At 48.8% G+C, this 22,271-nt stretch overlaps 8 protein-coding genes across 8 annotated transcripts; 4 read left to right on the top strand and 4 right to left on the bottom strand.

Moving 5' to 3' along the window:
- Window positions 1-786: 786 nt before the first annotated feature.
- FPOAC1_009155 (uncharacterized protein) lies at window positions 787-3,235 on the top strand (the record flags this gene model as incomplete). Its single annotated transcript, XM_044853585.1, has 3 exons — window positions 787-1,321; window positions 1,391-3,134; window positions 3,190-3,235. 3 exons carry the CDS (start codon window positions 787-789, stop codon window positions 3,233-3,235), a joined length of 2,325 nt encoding a protein of 774 aa, XP_044706255.1.
- Window positions 3,236-3,776: 541 nt separating this feature from the next.
- FPOAC1_009156 (uncharacterized protein) lies at window positions 3,777-5,858 on the bottom strand (the record flags this gene model as incomplete). Its single annotated transcript, XM_044853586.1, has 4 exons — window positions 3,777-3,864; window positions 3,920-4,248; window positions 4,302-5,083; window positions 5,138-5,858. The coding sequence occupies 4 exons, from the start codon at window positions 5,856-5,858 to the stop codon at window positions 3,777-3,779; spliced, it is 1,920 nt and encodes a 639-aa protein (XP_044706256.1).
- A 701-nt stretch (window positions 5,859-6,559) lies between these two features.
- FPOAC1_009157 (uncharacterized protein) lies at window positions 6,560-8,233 on the bottom strand (the record flags this gene model as incomplete). Its single annotated transcript, XM_044853587.1, has 3 exons — window positions 6,560-6,978; window positions 7,028-7,799; window positions 7,883-8,233. 3 exons carry the CDS (start codon window positions 8,231-8,233, stop codon window positions 6,560-6,562), a joined length of 1,542 nt encoding a protein of 513 aa, XP_044706257.1.
- Window positions 8,234-9,352: 1,119 nt separating this feature from the next.
- FPOAC1_009158 (uncharacterized protein) lies at window positions 9,353-11,698 on the top strand (the record flags this gene model as incomplete). The annotated part of the gene is made up of 3 exons (XM_044853588.1): window positions 9,353-9,540; window positions 9,591-11,313; window positions 11,366-11,698. 3 exons carry the CDS (start codon window positions 9,353-9,355, stop codon window positions 11,696-11,698), a joined length of 2,244 nt encoding a protein of 747 aa, XP_044706258.1.
- A 437-nt stretch (window positions 11,699-12,135) lies between these two features.
- On the bottom strand, window positions 12,136-16,308 carry FPOAC1_009159 (uncharacterized protein; the record flags this gene model as incomplete). The annotated part of the gene is made up of 9 exons (XM_044853589.1): window positions 12,136-14,217; window positions 14,261-14,363; window positions 14,412-14,669; window positions 14,721-14,820; window positions 14,882-14,925; window positions 14,975-15,050; window positions 15,103-15,126; window positions 15,182-15,631; window positions 15,693-16,308. The coding sequence occupies 9 exons, from the start codon at window positions 16,306-16,308 to the stop codon at window positions 12,136-12,138; spliced, it is 3,753 nt and encodes a 1,250-aa protein (XP_044706259.1).
- Window positions 16,309-18,923: 2,615 nt separating this feature from the next.
- On the top strand, window positions 18,924-19,511 carry FPOAC1_009160 (uncharacterized protein; the record flags this gene model as incomplete). The annotated part of the gene is made up of 1 exon (XM_044853590.1): window positions 18,924-19,511. The coding sequence occupies one exon, from the start codon at window positions 18,924-18,926 to the stop codon at window positions 19,509-19,511; it is 588 nt and encodes a 195-aa protein (XP_044706260.1).
- Window positions 19,512-19,856: 345 nt separating this feature from the next.
- FPOAC1_009161 (uncharacterized protein) lies at window positions 19,857-21,116 on the bottom strand (the record flags this gene model as incomplete). The annotated part of the gene is made up of 3 exons (XM_044853591.1): window positions 19,857-20,054; window positions 20,107-20,657; window positions 20,708-21,116. The coding sequence occupies 3 exons, from the start codon at window positions 21,114-21,116 to the stop codon at window positions 19,857-19,859; spliced, it is 1,158 nt and encodes a 385-aa protein (XP_044706261.1).
- A 447-nt stretch (window positions 21,117-21,563) lies between these two features.
- On the top strand, window positions 21,564-22,082 carry FPOAC1_009162 (uncharacterized protein; the record flags this gene model as incomplete). Its single annotated transcript, XM_044853592.1, has 3 exons — window positions 21,564-21,605; window positions 21,663-21,771; window positions 21,823-22,082. 3 exons carry the CDS (start codon window positions 21,564-21,566, stop codon window positions 22,080-22,082), a joined length of 411 nt encoding a protein of 136 aa, XP_044706262.1.
- Between the last annotated feature and the right edge of the window lie 189 nt (window positions 22,083-22,271).

Below are 22,271 nucleotides of genomic sequence, written 5' to 3' on the forward strand. Positions count from 1 at the left end.
AGCTTATTCATGGGTAATCAATCACTCGACGGGGTTATTTTTGGGAGAGAGAAGTTTTTGCGCATTCTTGTCCATACTTTTGGTGAAAATGTACGTTATGATGGGTTTTTGTGCACCAGGAGTTGATATCTGACTCCTGGACGGCGTTTGATGGGAATGGTCATGATCACTTTTTTTTTTCTTTTTCTTTTTTGGTCTTTCTCGAGCAGCGCAGAGCTGATACCGGCTCGAGGTCCAAACTGATGCAAGTATGGAATGAGCATTATCGATGTACTGGATGTGATGGGATGACAAAGGAGACGAGGCAAAGTTCGGACATGTGGATAAAAAGGAAGGATCCTTGGCTTGACTTGACAGCAAGCAAGTGATATCTGTACCTGGAGTTGTTATTTGGAAGTCCTGGCCTTGTGTTTAAGTAGAGAGGCCAGACTATGACAAAGTATTATTCTTAATTCCATTGAATAGATCCAATGCAGAAGCAATTTATCATTCATTTTGAGTTATCTATTCAATTGACAAATCTTGATGAAGTCGACTGAGAGGTGGCGGATGAATACCTACCTACCTAGGTATGTTATTTGGTCTAACTACCTGTTTTTGGCTGGCACTGGCAATGCACTGGCAGCCAGTTGACAGAATCGTTTGCTACCAAACTTGATGTACCAGTGGTTGTAGATGAAACCAATTTCAATATTTTCATCCTGTCGCAACCAAATCGGTTTCTGTTTTATTTTCTGTTATTTTGAAGTGTTCATGACTTTTTTTCGTTTTTGTATTTCACCAAAAATGGCCTCCCTAATAACCAAGACTGAGACCCCTACAAAGAAGCAAGACACAAGAGGTCACGTGTCATCTCCAACCACTCCAGATGCTACCACTACACCAGCCACACCAGTCGCGTCGTCGCCCCGGTACAAGCTACGGGCGCGCAAACCTCGAGAAGGCTCGCCAACGGCTACACCATCGCGACGCAACAACGGCCCTATAACGCCGTCACCGTACGAATATCTCTACCATCAAAACAACGGCGCCACAGACAGTGCAAGGAAATTTCGAAATCGCACAATGTCCAGCACCGCGGGCAAATGGCGCGAGGAGCAGGTCCTCATCATCTGCCCTGGCAGCCAGACTACCATGGCTCAGCTGGGATGCAGTGAGTTGACGCCTCCCGCGCGGCGCATGCCCACGAGGATGTTCAAGGAGGGTGACCAATGGGCTCCATACCACAAAACGAAGCGCACAACCATCGTCAATGGTGTGGAGGAGGATGAGTGGCTGGAGGATGTTGATGAGGACGAGGGAGCTGTGTATCCCATTCAAGGTAGCTATAGCCACTGGGAGGTCTGGTGAAGTGAGAGAGTATCCAATGCTAACTGAGTCGCGCATGCAGCTGGCCGCATTGTCAACATGAGCGCACTCCTCGCTTTCCTCGATCATGTCCACGGTCTGCTTACAACCACATATCACAACACTCCCATCATGCTCATGGCTTCACCACAATGGACCCGTCCCGACTGCGAAACCATAGCCCGATACGTTTTCGAGAACACGAGAACTCCTGCACTATGCATAATTCACAGCGGAATCGCTACTCAGTATGGATTGAAGTGGCCCAATATGACCGTGGTGGACATTGGTTACGAAAAAGTCGATGTTACAGCAATTCACGACGGACGAGTGGTAAACCATATGGGTGTCAGCGCTACCGAAGTCGACGAAGAGATTAGTGGAGGTGAAGTCTTCACTCGAAGTTTGGTCAAGTTGCTACAGGACAAGGGCTTCAACCGCGACATGGCCGAACAATTGAAGAAGAGCAACATTTGTGAGGTCCTTCCTTACAATGCCACCGAGGATAACTTGATGGAGCTTCCAAAGGAGAACACTTCTGGTATACCAGTTGGTCAATCGGTCGCTACTGCAGAAGCAACCACAAAAGCCCCTGAAGCACCCAAACCCACAGAGAATGGAGACGAAGATGGTAATGGCAACACTGAGGATGATGGTGTGCTGGACGTGGCGGCTATAGTTACGAGCGGCCAAACAAAGGAGTTTCTTGCCAAAAAGGAAAAGGAGAAGAGCAAGGGCGGTAGAAAGAAGGGTGAAAAGGAGGCTGAAGGTGCAGCTAAAGCCGCCCGCCTACCAAACTCGAAGAGGACACACAACACCTTTGCTTACGAGGAGATTATTCAAGAGGAGGTTCCTCCACCATCAAAGGAGAAGGAGACTGTAGAGAACCCCGCCAGCGGTACAACAGAACCTCCCAAGCCCGAGGGCGAGACCAATGGCACGCAACCTCCTCAAGGAGAGGGAGAGACCACCGCCGCACCCACAACAGAGGAGCTAAAGCCTGAAGAGCCCAAGCCAGCGGACGCTCAAGAACCAACGCAGTCGATAGAGTCCAAGCCTGAAACTGAGCCCAAGCCAGATGTGCAGCCCGTTCCTGAGACACCTGAGAAGCGACCGAAGCGCGTTCGTCGAGACGTCGAGGTTGGTCTTGAGCGCTTCACCTTCGTCCAACGCCGTGAGATTGATCGCATTGTGAACGCTATCTATCGTACGGTCCAGGGTATTGACGACATGTACATGCGACCCGCCTGCTGGGATAACCTCGTCTTTGTCGGCAACGGTGCTCGTCTGCGCGGTCTCCGCGAGAACATCCTCCAGACCCTTAACGCCCGCCATCTTGTCTCCCCCTCCACAGCGACAATGTTCACATCAGAGCTACCCTCCAACATGGCCACGCCGACCGGCACAGGCGCCCAGACTCCCACTGGCTCTTTCACTGGCGCACCTCACCAGCTCTCTTCAAGCGGTGTGAACCCCTTGCTCCAGGCAGCTACTACGGCCGCTGCTGCTGGTAACACCGGCACTAACATGGTCGGCACGCCACAGCCTGCTGGATCTGAGGCTGGAGGACCTACCACGACTCACCACTTCCATAGCCAGACTCCTACCAGCATTAAGACTGCTGCGCTGCCTACCTATTTGAGCGAGTGGACCAAGAATGGCTTCGAAGAGTCCATGTTCCTCGGCGCTCAAGTCGCCGCCCGTATCGCATTCTGTTTACACTCCAACATGGATGCCCAGACCATCGAGGCTCAACGGCTCATGAGTCTGAGCAGAGTAGACTACAAGTAAGTTCCCACGTCATTCTTAAACCTGAGATTGTCACTAACGGTATTCCAAAAGTGAGTTCGGCCCCAAGGGCATTCGCACGCACTCCATGCTCGGCTAGAGAACCACGTCAAGCAGATGTTTTTGTGTCATTATATAGGCTCTCGTTCACATTGTCCCCACTAAGCGGCGCTTTCTAATGAGGATTCGAGACAGGAGTTATTAAGGGGCCCTCAGCGAAATGGTAAAAAGAGGAAGATGCAAGATGGAATGAGCACGAGGGCGAGCAAAGCAGGCATAAGATAATACCATAGATTCGAATCGGTCTTGTATGAAAACTCACATTACCTACGTATCCAAATAATTGGCTACCTGAAAGAACATAGTTCCTGCACACACAAGGTTTCACGAAGGCATCCTCGTAAAAGTTCATGGCATCAATGCAACAATCATCCCTTAAGCATGTTGATAGCTTGTTTGTTACATTACATACGCCTGTACTATTACTAGTGGTTTCAATTGCACCTGTCCACCACACAATCATTAACGCTCGAGTTTCTCGTCAATCTCCCTTTCCACTAACGGAATAAGATTTCAAGAACAATCCCAAAAGCAAGTGCGTGACTCCTTTTATGCCGAGCGGTTTTTTGACTTCTATGTCATCAACCAGCAGCGTTACGAACTGCAGCCTCCTCAGCAGCCTTGTGCCAATCGGTTCGGAACAAGTATATATACTCAATCGATGCGACACTGCAATAATTAGTAAGGGTTATTATACCAATGAGAGACTCTTGTTTCAACATACGAGATAGTTCCACATGTGACTCCAATCCACAAGCCGTCCAGCTTCCAATCTAGACCAAAAGCTAAAGCCAGTGAGATAGGAAGTGATAGGGCATAGTACGAGAGGATATTGGCGGGACCACCGATTGATTGTTTCCCGATACCTCGGAGCAAGCCGTGGGCTCCTGCTGCAAGTCCGTCAAATACCTGCATGACTGACACGATAGGCATGACTGCTGCAACAAGTTCGATAACGTCTTCGTCCTTGGTGAACAACAGAGGTAGCTTATAGCGTAGAGTGGTGTAGAGAGTAAGGTTAAACATTCCGATGAGACAGGCGGCAACGAAAGCCTGGATAACGTTAGTAAGTAAATTTGAAGGTCTTTCCAAGCAAAACTTGCCACAACACCCGTCTTCTTGGCCGGTTCAACAAGGCCAGCTCCAATGAGGTTGGCAATGCGAGTCGAGGCAGCAATAGACATAGGGAATGGAATTTCATACGACAGTGTTGTGATGGTGGTCACAACACTCTGCGCAGCCAGATATTCTGGGCCGAATCGACTCGCCATCAACGTCAGGATTTCAAAAGCGAGCCATTCTGCCTCAACCATAATCATACCAGGCAGAGCAAGTCGAATCATAATCCACCAGTTGCTAAGAGCCCGTCGACTAAAGCCACCCCAGCACTGCCGACCATTGATAAAGCGAACATACAAGAAGAGGAATATGGGGAGGAGGTTGTTGCTGATGGCGACAGCTGCAGGAGCTCCGATGAAACCCCACTGCAACTTCCAGACCAAGAGCCAGCTCAGGAAGACATTGAAGGGCGCAACAATGAGGAGAACATACGTCGTGGCGCGGAACAAGCCCTGGGCTTGTGTAAACCGCTTGCCACCTTCAAAGAGAATAAATCCTGGGATGCTGAAGATCATAACCCGAAGGTACATGCCAGCCAGACGGGCTGATTCGGGCTCCGGAACAAGCGCTCTGATGACGCCTTCAGAAAACCAATAAAACACGGCAACTGGCACAGCAAGTACGAATAAGAAGCAAGTCATTCGCTGGAACTGCAGTCCAACAAGATGCTTGTGGCCAGATCCATAAGCCTGTGCACACAAAGTGTCAAGAGAAGTAGCAAGGCCCTGGAAAGGCGCCAGGCAAGTAATAGCCGCAGTCATATTGGCCACTGGATGGGTTAGTCTTCTTTCACCTCTGTTTTATTGATTGCTGATGAACTTACATGACACAGCACCTAGTTCAAGTTTACCAATTCGCCCGACGGCGAAGATACTGGTGACATTAATCGAGTATTGCAAGAGGAAGGTGACGATGAGGGGCGCAGAATAGCTTGCGATAGTCTTCGCTTCACGTTGCCAGGTGGTCTTGATTCGATGCTCGGCCACCGCATGATCCCATGTTTCATTAAGGTGCCCAGACGATACAGCATCAACTCTGGAACTCAAGAGAGGGTCCGTTTCGCTATGAGGCTGCACTGAAACAATAGGCGCTTGTTCCTCGTCCTGCGGTATCTTCGTGCTAAAAAGACGTTGGTAGACACGAGAGAAGAAACCATCTTGCCGACGGTGCCCGTGCTTTGGCGGGAGAACATGGTTGTCCCGAAGTAGGCTGCGCTCAGCGTTACGAGACTGTTTCCTTTCTAAGGCCGTCAAACCTGGCTCATCATATATTTGAGGGTTCATTATCGGCCGCGAGCCTCCAAAAGCAACACCGCTAGGACGACGATACATAATTGGATCGCCCGGGAGATCAGATACAGAGACATCGTCGTCGATAGCACTATCATCATACTCCTCATCCGAGCATGCGGCAAGGTCTGCAGCCAGCGCAGCCTCAGCTAGAGGTGAGCCCACTCGCCATGAAGAAGATAACGCAGGATGAGCGCCAGAACCACGCGGAGTGCCGTATGGCGAAACTCCTGCTCCCCTTCCTATTGGATCCATGTTCAACTCTCACGGCCACTTCAGCTGTAATCGCCTGCCAGGTAAATGGAGGCCCGAAAACTCCTGTATGATCACGCGAAAAAAGACTTTGCTCAGAGTACGACAAGGCACGCCACTAGTTCAGTTTGCGGAGTGAGGAAAAGTTCGGTGGTACAATGCGATTAAGATGAGTTCAATTGTGCTGTTCACCCCAGCATGTACTGAGAGCAATACGCAGATTGCAAGAGATTAGAGAGGAGTAAAAGAAGAGAAGTGACGGGAACAGAACGAGAGGAGGCTGTAGACTACTCTGTATAGGTATGAATAGTTGTAGTCAATCACTAGACCCGATTAAAAAGAGTCTTCGGCTGGACTTTTCAAGCTAGCGTTGACAAAGACCCGCCTTGTCGCGGCGAAAGGCGCCATTCGAATGCCGGAAAGGCTACCCAATCCTTACCAGTGGAGTCTTACCAGTTCTGGTCAAAGACATGCAATTTTCCAATCTTGGATGCACAATGTCATGATGGATTTATCTCAGCCACTTGATAAGATGCGGGGGTGGATCGTCAACGAGGTCTTGTGGTTCGTTTCGTAATGCTTGGCTCGAGAAGAATGAGGCTCTTGTGCTAGACCCAAGACAAGCATCTTGTGTCAAACGATTGGCCGAGTCCTCAGACAAGCCCGCAGCCCTATCATGACTTCAAGTGCCATGATCCCATCCATCAACCCCAAGGTTGCCCCGCCCAGTCAGGCTCTGTATGTGACATTGACGCGACCCAAGGTACCTCATCACTCGTGTAGCGTTGCAATGGAGTGTTGTACGGTATTCGCAATCCAATTATGGGAAGACTTTCTTCGTCTTCCATTGAGCTTTGTGCGACGTCCGGCACATCTGTTCTGTAAGTACCTACCATGACTGAGCCTGGCTCGAGTAACTCTGGCCATATCAATACTCCAACCTCCCATGATGCGATGCGCATTTCACCTGTGAAACGAGCTGCTTCGCCCCAGGCCTGCTTCGAGATATTGGCAGATGTGAGAAGACCCCAGTCTATGTACGATTCATTTGATCGAATATAGGTCTTGATATGTGGCGCTGCCCTCTTGCGGCCACTTTCATGTGAGGGGCTGTCGGAAAGTTCTACAAGTCGTTAATTGTGACTCGAGACATAAACGTAGATTGAACCCACTGGCGCCATTAGGCGAATCGTTGGCCCAATGATGAAAGATTGGGCGGAGATATTCCAATTGTTTTGCTTGTTGTGGTGATTGGATCTTTGTGTGTATCGAAAGACCTGATGCATATCCATCCAGCGACCGTCGTATTTCATCTGCCGTGGGAAACACAACCTTGAACTTGGGCCGCCCGAGACTCGTATTCTTACAGCGACCCAAATGATCGAAAAGGGTCTTTTGTAACCAATCATCTTTTGGTCCTAGTGTGGCGATTGAAGATACTTGCACGACAATATCTGAATCACCATGTTGATGACATGGGACATGCTGCAGACATCTTTTCAAAGCGGCCCAGCCCCAAGATGTTTCCGACATGTCGTGCGCATTGTGCCTGCCCGGCACACTTGCGATGAGCGCGGCCTTGACAGTTGAGAAATCGTATTCTTTGAGCCTGTCGCCCAGAGGCTTACAGATCATCTTGCGCTTATCGTAAGACCTCAGGTAGTTTAAAAGATCGATTTTGAAGCGATCTCCACTACCGACAGGGAAGTCGTCTGGGGAGGACGTAAGGCCTTGAATGTTTGTAATTTTGGGAAGCAATGGAGATTTCCATACACCATTGGTCATGTTAGTCCAGTCTTTTGGGATCATGTTGGCGGTATGAATGATAATCTGGGCGGTGTCATCGTGTCGAAACAGAATCATCATCTTGGAATGATGAGTCCCGAACATCTCAGGCATAGGAGCAATATGAATACGGACATTCTTGAATTCTGCAGCTGCATTCTGATTATAGTTAGCAAGTGGCCCATACGCGAGCCTTGAGACGACGTTTTGGAGGCTCCGTCCACAATTACTGCTAGACTTACTTCCAGCGCTATGCGGTTTTCATCTTCATGTTTCCAAAAGCCATGAACCAAGTGAACATTGACAAGATGGCGTGTGTCAGGATCAAATGCATTCATCAAAAAGGGAATGTCATGCAGGAAGTTGAACTCCCAGCATTCTGAGATGAGGGGATCGCCCAATAAGTCTCGAAGGCTCACTGCATCCTTATTCTCACTTTCTGGGAGGTCCTGAATCCATGTCAACTGCCAAGGAGATTGTATCGCAGCTGGTTTGCGGGCCCTCTTTCTTGGGGGACTTATGGACCGCTGTAGTGATTCGGGTGCATGGACTTTGAACTCTGTTGATCGCTGACGCTTGGCAGGACGATCCATTGTATCAAACTGGGAGTCTGGTATCGTCGATAAAGTCTGCCGAACTGATCTGGTCGAACGGAAACCACCACGATAAAGTTGTAAGAATTCGAGACGGGGTTGAATTTGCACTGTACCACACCAACAAATGCCAGCTGAGAAGCTCGTGATGGACCGGAAGGTTGTTCGTGAAGCAAGAACCATGTGCGAGGTCGGGAAATAAATCTGGCCTGTGTATCTCGGAGATAATACCCTTGACTATAGTGAAATTGACGGTATCAGATTCCTCAACCCGTTGTGTTTTTAAGATGATGGTTTGCGTAAAGTTATCTATCTTTACTTCTATTTAGGCTCCCCTTCCTTTATTAGCTCCTGCCCTTGTCGTTGATCAACCTACAAGTGGGACGCAACTTATTAAGGCAGGTACCACTGATAATCTATTGGCGAACTGGTAAACTTCAATATCAACACTTACAAATGCAAAAGTGAACACATATCGATGAAAAGCCATTGCATACCTACATTAGTTAACTAGACTAATACCTAGGTAAGCTTCCTTGAACGTGGGTATCTAAGCTTACCATCAACTCACTTGGAGCAAAATCTCCCAAACCCAAGATGGACAAGCGGCAAGCTCCCGCAAGTTCAGGTTCAGTGGAGGAAGTGGAGTGGCTTAGCAGGGTCCTCTCCTGTGGCGTCGAATTCCGATACAGAACGTGGTCTCGAAGTTGAATGCGCCTCCTGAATACTAGACTAAGTAAACTCTCTCTGTCTCTCTTCCTCTTTGTTCCTTTTCCTCTATTCTTATTCTTGCTCCTCGTCATCACCATCTACTTTCGCGCCTGGTGAGCGCGATTGTACGATTGTTTTCTGGTCGTTCCCTCTTTTTCTTTTATGTATCTGGTATAACTTCAACCAACCTGAGCCTTGACCCCCAGACGATCGCCAGTGGCTAATCACTCTACCACATAATCTGGCCCGATACTGCCTGCTTCTTGTTGTCTCGCGTTTTTCTGCATAGCCTACCTTGTTCCTCGAGTCTCGGCAAATATTTGAATACGGACGTCCTGCAACCGACCACTTCTACGACCCTCCGGCGATTTACAAATCTCATACCTGCCCCGGCACTTCTAGCCCAGCATGCGTTTCTCTCCGCTCGCGACCCTCGCGGGGTTGTCGGCGTTTGTTCTGGCCGACGAGATCAAGAATCCCGTGTCAGAGCCTTCAGTCTTTAATGGGAAGACGGTACCGTCATTGCTTGAATTGACTCCTGCAAACTGGGAGGAACAGACCAAGAAGAACAAGTTCCTAATGGTCAAACACTTTAGGTACGTTGCATCTGCAATTGGCCATGGTTGGTGTACTTACGAGATCTCAGTCCCTACTGCAAGCACTGTACCAGGTTTGCCCCGACTTTCCAGACTCTCTACGAATTCTACTATACCTCGAAGCCCCAAGTCGACGATCCGGAAGCCACATTCACAAAGTATTACGACTTTGCTTTCGGCACTGTAAACTGTGTTGCCTACTATGACTTCTGTATGGAGCATGAAATCCAGTCATACCCGACTTCAATCCTCTACGAAGATGGCAAGGTGTTTGAGTCCTTACGCGGAATTAAGAATATGACAGTATTGACGACAACGATCGAAAAAGCGCTTGCCAAAACACATCCTGGTCGACCCGAACTCGTTGAATTACCTAACCCTGGTGACAAGGTCTTCCCTGCCCCAAAAACTGACGAGAAGCCTGCAGAGTCTTCAGTCGAGAAGAAGGAGGCAGAAGCACCCGTAAAGGCTGCGGTTGAAGCTGAGAAGCCCCTCGATGTCGTTGCTGAGAAGGCTGCCGAGGAGCCAGCTAGTAAAACCGAAGACAAATCTCTTGATGATGTCACCAAAATGCCCAAAGACGAAGACAAGTCTGATAAGGCCGAGGCAATTGAGAAGACCGTTCAGGATGAGAACAAGAACCCGTTTGGTGCCGATTGGAAAGTTCCCAGCACCGGTCAGATGCTTAAGAAACCCAAGGCCCAGGATTCTACACCCAAGTATAACCTGGAGGGTATCAGCGCTCCTCTGACTCCCGAAAACTTTGACACCCTGGTTACAAACTCGAAGGATCCCTGGTTCATCAAGTTCTACGCGCCTTGGTGCTCTCACTGCAAAGCCATGGCTCCCACATGGCAACAACTGGCCAAGAAAATGCAGGGCAAACTCAACATCGGCGAGGTCAACTGTGAGGCTGATCATAAGCTTTGTACACAAATGGGTGTCAAGGCGTTCCCGACCATTTACTTTGTTAACGGCGCGGAAAAGGCCGAGTACAAGGGTCTTCGCGGGGTCGGAGACTTTGTTGCTTATGCCGAGGGGGCGCTTGAGGTTGCAGGTGGCGTTCTTGATGTTGATGCCGAGAGCTTCAAGGAGCTCGAAAAGACCGAGGAAGTCTTGTTTGTTTACTTCTATGACCACGCCACTACGACCGAGGATTTCAAAGCACTAGACGCTCTACCACTCAACCTTATCGGACGAGGCAAGATCGTCAAAACAAGCGACCCCGAGCTGTACAACCGATTCAAGATCACAACTTGGCCCAGGCTCTTAGTCTCCCGAGAGGGCCGTGCGACCTACTATACTCCTATCACACCCGATGAGATGAGAGATGTCGATTCGTTGGTTTCGTGGATGAAGTCCACATGGCTCCCTCTCGTTCCTGAAATGACTGCCATCAACGCCAAGCAGATTATGAACCACAAGCTGGTTGTGCTTGCCATTCTTAACCGTGATGATGAAGACCGTCTTCAAAACTCCATCTCGGAGCTCAAGAACGCTGCAAATGAGTGGGTGGATCGTCAGGTTCAGGAGTTTCAGCTCGAGCGTAAGAAGCTCCGAGATGCCAAGCAGATGAGAATTGAAGAGGCTCAAAGCCGTGACGATCAACGTGGTCTTCGCAATGCCAAGGCTATCAAGATTGATATGGACTCTACCCGTCGCCAGGAGGTTGGTTTTGCCTGGGTTGATGGCATCTTTTGGCAGAGGTGGATTGCTAGCACCTATAACCTTGACGTGAGAGACGGTGAGCGTGTCATCATCAACGAAGAAGATGTAAGATTCCACAACCTCAGTCAAGATTGGCCGTGTACTGACAATTTCGCAGCGACACAAGTTCTGGGACACTACTCCTACCGGCAACCAGATCATGGTTAGCCACACCTCGATCATGGACACCCTTGACAAAATCGTCTACGGCCCCAACCCAATTTCTCCCAAGTACACCATTGGCTCTTTCGCCAAGTTTTTCTTTGACATCAAGATGAACTTTGTCGACCACCCATTCTTGTCCATTGCCTTTGTCTTTGCTGTTGGTTTTGGCCTCTACTCTTGGTTCCGTAACCGCACTCGACGATCTCGCGGCACTTTCTTCCGGGATGATAACATGGGTCTCAAGGATGGACTCCTTGGTCAGAATGGCAACGCCAAGTCCGATTAAAAGAATCGGTTCTTGTCAGAGCAGAGTCGTGTCACTTACTACTAAAAAGATCAATTATAAAGGGGTTTCTGGGACGGGTCGCGATAGGATGTTTTGGCAATGTGTTATTGAATTGCGGAGTTCTGGTTTGATAGCTATTGCTTTGAATTTGTTGCCGCGGTAGTGGGAATATCATTTGCTTTTGTGTGTCATTTATCCTTGTATCAACCAAAGACCATATCAATACAATTGAGTTCTCTACACAATTGCTTTATTTTAGCTTCTGTCTTGGTCGAAGAAGGCAGTAGTAGCTAACGGCAGGGGAAATCTTCTACAGCCCAAGCAATGAAAACCATGTTGTTTTGCATATTCGTTCACCTATAGTTAACCTGACTATCGAAAAGGGCCTCAATGTATTATTCCCTTGCCCAAGAGACACCTTTGATATGTAACTCGAATTAAGTGTAAAGCACATCAGTGAGACTGTTGAGCGCCAAACCTTCCTTTGCGATATCTCCAGCATCGACCAAGAAATCAAGAGGCATTTCAACAAGCGTGCCACGAATGCGAGAAAGCCATTGCTTCACTTCTTGTACACCACCAGGGAACTCGGACTGCACGATATGGCCGTACTCAACCTTGCCCTTCTTCATCTCCGCCTTGATATCCTGGTCCTTCTTGCCTGGAATGATAAAGTACTGACTGAAGAAGGAGTCGTAGTCCTTCCAGGTTCTAACCTTGTTAGTGGGAACAGGGTGGAATGCCCGGTCAAATGTCTCAGTGTTGACACGAGCTGTGTTGGTCCAGAGACGGTGAAAGTCTGGGTGCAGAGGATCACGGACGAGGAGATCGGCCGGGGAACCCCAGTCGTAGCTGTTGGGGTCGCGATCAACAGGCGTCCAGTTCTGATCAGGCTGGTCCCAGCGCTGGTTGGGGATGAGGCCTAGATGCTTGCGGAAGAGGTATCGACGCAGAGAAGCGGCGAAACGAGAGGCCGTGTATGGACGTCCATTCATATAAGACTCGCAAGGGGTGGGGTCCTCGATAACCACGGCGATTTCAGAGTCATGATCTCCGAGCTGGGAACGATCGTTCAAGTTGGCTGAACCACAAATTACGAGACGGTCGTCGATGATGAGCAACTTGCTGTGAATGTACAACTCCTCAGAAACAAAAGCGTTGATCTCATCCTCGGGGCTGCCTTCCCAGCGAAGATCAGTGACACGAGGACCTTGGTCCATGTAGCAAGCACTGATGGTATCGAGAGTGCGGTCCGCCACTTGGTTTGCTCCCTGCTGATACTGCTGGTAAGATTGCTGCTGAGGTCTGTTGTCGTGGCTTGAAGAGCCGGAGTAGCGTCCTTGTCCTTGATATTCCTGACTCTGCGGTCGATCATCGTAGCGAGAAGAGCTGGAATATTCCTGGCGAGGGGGTCGGTCGTAGTCAGAACGACCTTCGTGGCTTTGCTGCGAGTAACCACCTTGATACTCATCTCGTCCACCACCATAGCCCTGTTGCGAGTAGCCTCCTTGTGGCCTTGCAAAACGAGGATCGGCTCCAGGGTGACCATAAGGATCAGGCTGGGGCTGTCTTCCATAGTTGCCGCCTCTCCTTTCATCATCGCTATCATCGTTGCGTCTATTGTACTGAGACTCGGAGTCATGTTGAGAATAACCTCCTTGTCTTGCAAAGCTTGGGTCAGCTCGTGGATGCCCGTAAGGATCCCCCTGGGGTTGGCCATAGTTGTCACGACGTCGGTCATCATCACTATCGCTGCCTCGCCTGTTGCCTCCACGTTTGTAATCTCCCCGTCGGTCACCGTCGCTATCGCTGCCTCTCCTGTTGCCTCCGCGGTATTCAGAGTGTCCTCCACGGCTGTAATCTCCCCGACGATCGTCATCGCTATCACTACCGCGTCTGCCGTACCTGGAATCTGAATGTCCCCCGCGCTGGTCCTCGTCCTGTCTTCTGTTACTGCCACTGTAGCCACGTTGAGATCCCTGATGGTACTCGTCTCGTTCGGATCGGCCTCCGTACTCTCGGCTTTGGTAACCGCCACTTTGTCGAGGACTGGAGAAATCGCCACGGCTCCCTTGGTATTCCTCAGGCGCCGCCCTTTCAGAGCTATGGTCTGGGTAACCTCCCAGTTCACGATCTTTCTGTTTTCGAGCATCTTCATAAGAGACGCCAGTGCGGGCTTCTGCTTCGGCCATTGTCTTGGAAGTATTGATGCGGTCAAAGTTGCGAAGGTTGTAGAAGCCGATGTATCTACTAGGATCACGAATGCCCGCCTTAAGAAGCTTCTCGATGATACTGTAGCCACCACGGCTGATAGAGTCATACTGAAACTCCATAATAGCTCGGGTTCCTAGAGCGCCGTCATCGTGAAGATCGCCAGCGAATGCTGGGACTGCAGGCATAAGAACCCAGACGTGGAATGGCTGGCCTTCATGATCGGCACGGATGATCCGGTCTACCAACGCAGCACCGATCTTGTTCTTAACAACCCTTTGCTTGTCGTCGGTAGCAGTGATGAAGAACTAGAATGTCAGTACAGGCTTGCCAAAGAATGGGGCGGTATACCTGGTTCTCAATGTAAATGAAATGCTTGGCATCGCTGATCGACTGGATGTAGGCAGTCTGGATAGAACGCTCAATTGGATGGCCGGATGACCACTCAGCACAGCTATATCATGTTATTAGCTGTGGAACAATTGGAAGTGAGATGAAATACCTTCGAATCATCTGAATGTGAGGCATATTGCCACCTCGAGAGTCGTGTTCGCGATCACTGTGTCGCGGAGCATCATGTTCTCCAAATGATCTGAGTCTGTTCATGCCACGGCTGAATTGCTCGGTCAAACCACCCAAGTGGTCGTCTTCACCTCTGGATCGTCGATCTCCACCACCGGAAGGGCCTCGTGGAGGAAGTTCAAGCGCATGGTACTTTCCAGGGTTCTTCTTTTTGTACTTGTCTTTAAAGATAAAGTTCCTATTCACAGTGAGTTATTGTCGAGTTTGGCGATACGATACGATTTCTCACCATCGATCAACAAAGTGGTCAACCATGTCACGAGTGATGGGACCATTCATGCTTAGAGTGACATCCGACCAACCCATGCGTGAACTTTTAGTACGATCAACTACAGCATATTAGCTGTCATTCTTATCATGTGGTGAAAGTTGTGAGAAGAATTGACTTACGCTGGTTCTGGTCCCAGTCCTTCACATTGGCGAAATCATACACTCTGTATAGAAATTTAGCAAACTGCAGTCTTATCTCGTAGTTCAACGTACCTAGCGTTATTGTAGTCTTGTCCTGGGAAGATGATTTCATCCAGGTTACCCGGGTGAGCATCAGCAATGGGGTGGCCTGTTCAAGTTTGTCAGTATGAACCACGAATATTTGAAGACCTGCAACTTACTGCTTGTATCCCATCTACCAAAGCCTAAGATTGATCTCGTTAGCATAAATTCCTATTGGTAAAAAGGGCGGGTTCGTACACATGTCCAGTCCTCCCATGAAACCTATCTTTCCATTGTCGATGACCAGCAGCTTCTCGTGATGCGCCCAATACAGCACAACATCACCAGCAGTACCGTAAACAGCCTTGAGGGCATCTCCCGAAGCCTTGAACAAGTCGAAACTAGTCAGGGCTTTGACTGACTTGCCTAATTCGCGTTGGAAGTCGTAGCCTGTGGGATAGTGGTCCGGATGTCTGAAGACACGAATATTCTCATGAAGTGCCTCAAGAGCAGTCCTCGTATGGGAGCTATCAAGCGACAAAGCTGCTGCTACCTCCTTGTACACAATGCAGTAGACTTTCACGCCTCGTTCTGCGGCGGCCTTCAACATGCGATCTAGACGGTATTGTTCGTTTTTGGCCGGGGGACGACGAAGATACAACTCAGGACTCAACCACCAATCAAGGATGTAGATACTTTCTTTGGCCTCTTGACACGAAAATAATGTTAGAGATTGCCATAAATATTTTTGTTTGTTGCTGAAACTTACGTTCGATAGCCTGGGAGACAGCCCAGAAGTACGAGGCACCATCAACATACCACTTCACATTTCCCGTAGATTCCCCAGCAAATGAACGATAGCGGTTAATAGCTTGTTGTCTCTGAAGATACTGGGCGGCAGCATCGTGTGAGCTATCTTGATGATGCTTATCCTCTTCTTGTGGGCGACCACTACTCTCAGGCCTGTTGTAGCCTCCCTGGGACTGGCTTTGGTTCCCGTAGCCCCCATGAGATTGCCCGTATTGGCCCTGGCTTTGCGAATAACCATGGCCTTGTGGTTCGTTGTAGCCTTGAGGCTGGCCATACGACTGACCACCGCCGTACTGGCCTTGGCCTTCATAATTGGACTGTCCATATGACTGCTGGCTTTGACCTCCATAGTTGGACTGCCCATATGACTGTTGGGCCTGTCCCCCATAGCTGGATTGCCCATAAGATTGCTGGCTATGTTCTCCGTAGTTGGGCTGTCCATAGGATTGCTGGGTTTGCCCCCCATGAGACTGGGATTGAGAATGCTGCTGCTGCTTCTGCTGCTTCTCATCATCATCGTCGTCTTTTTTCAGAGCATTCTCAACATGCTCGCCGATTTTCTTGAAGAAGTCCATATTCTCAACGTGTCCAAGACCTCGGCGGTGAGATGCAGGGTAGGAAGAGTGAGAACAGGAATCAAAATGCTCTTATGAATAGGTAATAGACAATGTATATGATAGAATAGACTAGCTTGAGCCAAGGGACAAGTGGATTTAAGCAAAAAAAAAAAGAATGGAGTTGGGTTTGTCACTCAGTGATGCTGACAAGCTGACGCCATGAGCATGAGAGAGCTAAGCTTGGAAGCTCTAATCTGAAGTGGGGGAGAGGAGGGGAGCTGAATGATGACGATTTGGTCTCGGAATGGGCGTAAAGTGGACAGCCAATAGATAATCACTGAAGCTTTGGTATCCGTACTTTTGGCCAGAGCCGGACTTCCATGGTTTGTTGTCTATGCAGTGATCTATAAATACTCATCATTGGACAAAAAGAGCAAGCATCTCGTGCCATTCATTGGAACATTGACTAAGAGTTGTGGGGTTACAAGGACAACTCCATGTACTACGTATGTAGACAGTTGTAGCAAGACAACAGGTAGTTAACTACCGAGGACAAGAGCAGCTATTCACTTTTAGTTCATGTACACCAATAGGTTACTGAATCAGTGTTTCTAGTTAAAACTACTTATTACTAACTGTTGGCATCTTGATATATCTGCCATATCACACTCTTGAAGCCTCATGGCCGAAGCATTAAAACGCTCTACCTACCAAAACCCCACGCTCTCCGAGCCTCCTCCAACTCCTCTTCCTCCTTCTTCTTGATGCAATCACTACATTTATCACTGCTTCCCCAAACTGTAGTTGTAAATATATCAGGGTTAGTATTGCAGAAGCCATTCTCGGTCATGCTCCGGCAGGGTATCGTAGCACCCCAAGACCTTTCAAGTATTGCATAACATTCCATGCATTTGGTGATGGTGCAGGTAATGTTGCACATGTTGACGGTTTTCAAAGTTGTGTATAGTTGGTAGCGGTACTTATAGGATATTGTTTTATTTGATAAAATTGACAAGTTTGTAATCTCCTCTGGAATATATAGTTATAGGAATACCGTGAATAGGTGATCAAAGAGTCAAATCGAGTCAACTTTTACTATCAACCATTAACCCCGTGATCGGATTCATTCGACCGCGTTAAACAGTCACAGTTGATTGCCGAAGTTCAAACCCGAACAGCCCTACTACTCCGATGCAGGCAAACCCATGAGGTTAAGTTAATAACAATCTGCCGAACTGTCACATGTACATTTCGGTACGTTACACTAGTCGACCGACTGTGATTAACCAGGTCATTCTAACTCTCTGGAAGGTCTTGTAGTGAATAGATAAATAGCCTGTTGGTATTAGACGCTGATGGTAGCTTCATCACCAGTCAACTGACAAAGCAAAGTCAACATCAACATTTACAAACACAGCCAGGCATGACTCGGTGTAAGAAAAAGAGACCAGCTGACGATGGGCTGATATTGTCTTTGCTGTCGTGGTATTCGACAGATCCATGCTATCTATCCACTGTGACTGTTTATACATATACCAATTAGCAACCGGAAACCTGCTGTGAAGCTCCCGTCCCGTCCCGTCTTTGTTTCATCAACCCATGAATGAATGATGAGTCGTGGTCTTGTTCATGATTTAACTACTACCTAAGGTAGGTAGGTACCTATCTCGTTGTTACAAGTCAACCCAACCCATCAATCTAAATGAACCTGCCAGATCCGTCAATGCGCCATTTATTCTGTTGAATCAGTGGTAATCGTGGCGTGCAACCCTCTTGACGATCCCACGGGGTAAAGAAAGGGAAAGTCAGAGTATTCAATACATCCATTTCGACCTTGAGGGTGTCGAAAAAGAAAAGGCAAAGTCGGTTCATGACGGGAACTAAAAGGATGGAAGCGATAACTAGGTACCTAACGTTAGATACCTACCTAGTTAAACTGCCTACAATTACCCGGCGCGGCGGTACAGTACAGAGTAGCATCCATCAATTTAAATGGGTCCATCCTCAGGGTCGACACCAACCCGCTGGAAAGGGTTCTATCTTGTAGTGGTTGCAGGTTTTCCTGAGGTGAGATTAGTATGGAGATTCCCTGCATATTGCAGACAGGTACAAGTTGAAATCACTGAATCACACCCGAACCGAGCACATCTCATCTTAATCTGGGTACCTGCCTACCTAGGTAACTAGTCATCACATCGTGATTAACTTGTCTTGTCTTGTATTTACCTAATCAACAAGACTTGGTTCGAAAAGTCTGGGGTATAATCTTTGAACTTAACCCGATTCACTTGCCATCATCTAAACAAACTTGCACCTTTCTTTACTTAACTTGTCCAAAACTTCCTACCCTAAAAGCTCTCCCACTCCTCAAACGAGTAGACTACTTAGTCCAAGAAGGTCAGTTTAGCTTGAGTTTGACCTCCTACATCGGATAACCCGAATCTAATCTTGTTCAGACAATACCAAGTAAAAGTATTCGATACTGCTTTCAGGCAACAAATCTTGCACCATCAGATGCGGTACTCAACAAAGCTTTGTACACTACTGAGACACGACTTATTCTCTTGTGAACCATCGCTGTCCCTCGCAACTTTTTACACAACCGCCCACCCGAATAATCAAACAATTTCTACATGACAGAAGTGGGAACAGTCGTCGAAATGACAGAGTCAGGAACAGTGGCCCTCTTCTCGCCAGGTCAACACGGCCACTTGATTCCCTATCTTGCTGCCATCCACGCCTCATGTATCACTCACGACCGTACCATTGCGGAATTCCTCCCGCCTTTGTCTCATGAGAAGCTTCTTGCATGGTGGAAAGAGCGCATCGCCGAAGTTGCAGACGAGAAACGACTCATCTTCATCCTTCTCAACGAGACGGAACCAGGAGCTCGCCCGAAAGGGCCCGACGTTATGGGCGTTGTCATGCTTTACATGCCTTCTTCAGAAACAGGACTGTTCCGCGGCGTCGTCGAGAAGTTGCTTGTCCACAAGGCTTTCCGCGGAAGGGGAGGTGCCAGGACTCTAATGTCCGCGCTCGAGACCGAGGCCACAAAGAGAGGGCGAACTATTCTCCTTCTTGATACTGAGACGGGGAGCCCTGCAGAAGAGGTATACAAAAAGCTCGGGTATGTTGAGCTTGGCCAGATCCCCAAATATGGTCTAAGTCCCAACGGTGAGCTCAAAGATGGCACCTTCTTCTGGAAACACCTGGCGTTGTAGCCGTGGAGGGGTTCTAAAGACGACACAGAGGTTGCGGAAACTATGCAATGTGCAAGGATCGATTGCTTGCGTCTTGAAGGCGCTGTAGAGGCTCTCTTGCAATGAGAGGAGGGGAGCGAGGCGACTCGATATTGCTATTTCAAGGGATGGATACTTGCCGGCGAGGTGCTTCGGTTTGCTTTATAATATAGAAATTCGACAATCATTCACCCAAACACATAATTCATGTCTGCGCTCACAAAAGCTGCTTGTTCTTTTCATTGTGGTCCGAAATGTAGAGAGAGATACCATGCTACTATTACAACTTTCAAAACGCCGTCATCGAAACACACTCTGCTACACCACTCAAGCATCGTCCTCAAGTTCCTCGACTCTGGGTGCCTCGTAATGCCTTTGCTGCACGTCGCCAGTCTTAACCTGAGTGTCTGTTCCTGTTGTGGTTGCGCTGGTGGGCGCAAGACCAGTGGCGCCTGCCAAGGCAGGGTTGACGCTGGTTCCAGGGACAGCCGCGGTCGACTTCTTCTTCTTCTTCTTTTTCTCAGTCTACATTCTTGTTAGTTTTTGTCATCTCACTTTGAATCGTGGTGTTACTGACCTCGTGCCAAGCCCAAACAGGTCTGAAACTGTCCATGAAAGAAACGTCCTCCCACAGATTGGGGAAGAGCCAAAGACCAGGAGAGTTGGTGAAATATGTGATGCAGAAAAGAATAACACGGAAGATGGCCATGAGGAAGAACAGTCCAAGGAGACCCAGGAGACCCCAACTGAGGTAGTAGACACCTTGGCGCAACACCAGAGGCCAAAGAGGGTACAGGACAATAGCAAAAATGGCGAGGAGGGCGAGACCAGCATAAATCTTTCGCTTGAGCTGACTGCCTTCCCACAACCAAGCATAGTACATGTCGTCTTGTGCCTCCTGCTGTGGTTCGACCTTGACAGTCCACTGACCCTTGACACGCTTAGGCTTCTTGCCATTGGGGCCTGCTTGGGGCTCAATCTTCGAAACTCGAAGCGCAAGCATACTCAGAGGCAGCAACTTGAAGGTGTTCTCGAGAGAGGCTCGGTCGGTGATTTCGGGAAGAAGGGGGTTCTTCTTACGGGCCTTCTCGTAAGCGGGGGACTGGAGGGCTCGGAGGGCTCGCTTGACTGCGTGGTGTTAGTTTTGAACCATGCCAAATCATTGCGCTGGCACATACCTCGGAACATGTCCTTTCGCTCGCCGTTCAGGATAACTGTTCTGGGCTTGAGATCCTGGCCACGGAGGAATGCAGCGAGAGCGAGGGCTTTTGGGTTGGGAGGTCCTGGGGTGATAGGCTGGGAGCGACCCTGCTGCTGCTGTGGGTGAGGGTGAGCGTGAGAGTGGTCATGATCATGACCACCGCCTTGCTGCTGTGCCTGTTGCGCTCGCATGCGCATTTGTTCTTGGGCCTGTCGCTTGATGTGTTCAATAAACTCCGGGACAGTCATGCCGTTCTTCTCGGCGTCGATGGCAAGTTGACGCTGCATTGCCTGGATTTGCTCGGGTGTTGGTCGTTGTCCGGGTTGAGGCATGGGAATCTGGCCGGGCCCAGGCTGAGGGCCAGGCTGAGGAGGGGGAGTAGACATGGTAAATGATTAATCAATGGCAAATAATGTAATGAAGGGTTTTGTTCAAGTTGGGTTTGAGAAGAAGAATAGAAGAAGACAAGAGAAAATCGCATGAAAAGTGAAGTAAGTTTGGGAGAGAATAAACTTGAGAAAGAACAAACATAGGTGGTGTTGATGCCACTTGGACCATGCCGTGCCAATCATGTCATAGTTTGCCAGAGACAACGGTGTTCACTTCCCTAAGGCAAGGAACCCACCCCCTAGCCCCGGCACGATGGAGCTACTACCTAGGTACCTAGGTACCTAGTTGTCCAAACTTCGCGGCGGATTGTTGATTGCCCGACTTCCGTCACATCTCCACGTGACGGGGCATTCCTCTAAGGCAAAGTATGAGTGAAGCTCAGGACAATCTTCTTGTTACAGAGGCTTTGTTTAATAAAGTTCCCGAGCTCAACAGCCGTAATCATGGGTGACCGCTTAACGCAGCTCCAGGATGGTTTAGATCAGGTTTGTATTAGGCCTTTTTTTCTTTGATGCATCTTTGCTGATATGTTTGTTCTGTAGCTGGCCCAACAGTTTGTCGCATGTCTTCACTATGTAAACAAGCGACATGACCTTGAAATCCTTGGTCCAAATGATAAAATCCGCGAAGTCAAAGATATCCCAAAAGAGGGTATGCGACCACAACCCCCCTGTAAAGATAAAGTCACTAACTATTAACCAGTCGATTCCCTCCCTCCAGACGAATTCCGTGCTGGTATGGTAGAGCTAGCTCAGGATCTCATTATCAAGGAGCAGCAGATCGAGGTGCTTATATCGTCACTTCCTGGCCTAGACAACAGTGAGATGGACCAAGAGAGATACATAAAGGAGCTCGAAGAAGATCTAAAGGTCGCCGAAGCCCAACGTCAAGAAGCGATCAAAGAGAAAGATCAGATACTGGCTGAACTAGATGGTGTGATTCGCAGCATCCGAAGACCTTGATCACAGCTTTGAACCATTTATCGATCTACAGCGCGGAGTTAGGGAGTTCGGAAAACTGGCGGAAACAAGGTAGTTCAGTTTGTGTAAACGAGCTTTTGATATGTTCGTTCAACGTTCCTAATACAAAGGTATCTCAACCTAGTGAGCACCTGGAACGCCACCATCTATCTATTATTTTATCCCATAATC

Source organism: Fusarium poae, chromosome 3 (genome assembly GCF_019609905.1).
Source record: "Fusarium poae strain DAOMC 252244 chromosome 3, whole genome shotgun sequence".
NCBI lineage: Eukaryota > Fungi > Ascomycota > Sordariomycetes > Hypocreales > Nectriaceae > Fusarium > Fusarium poae.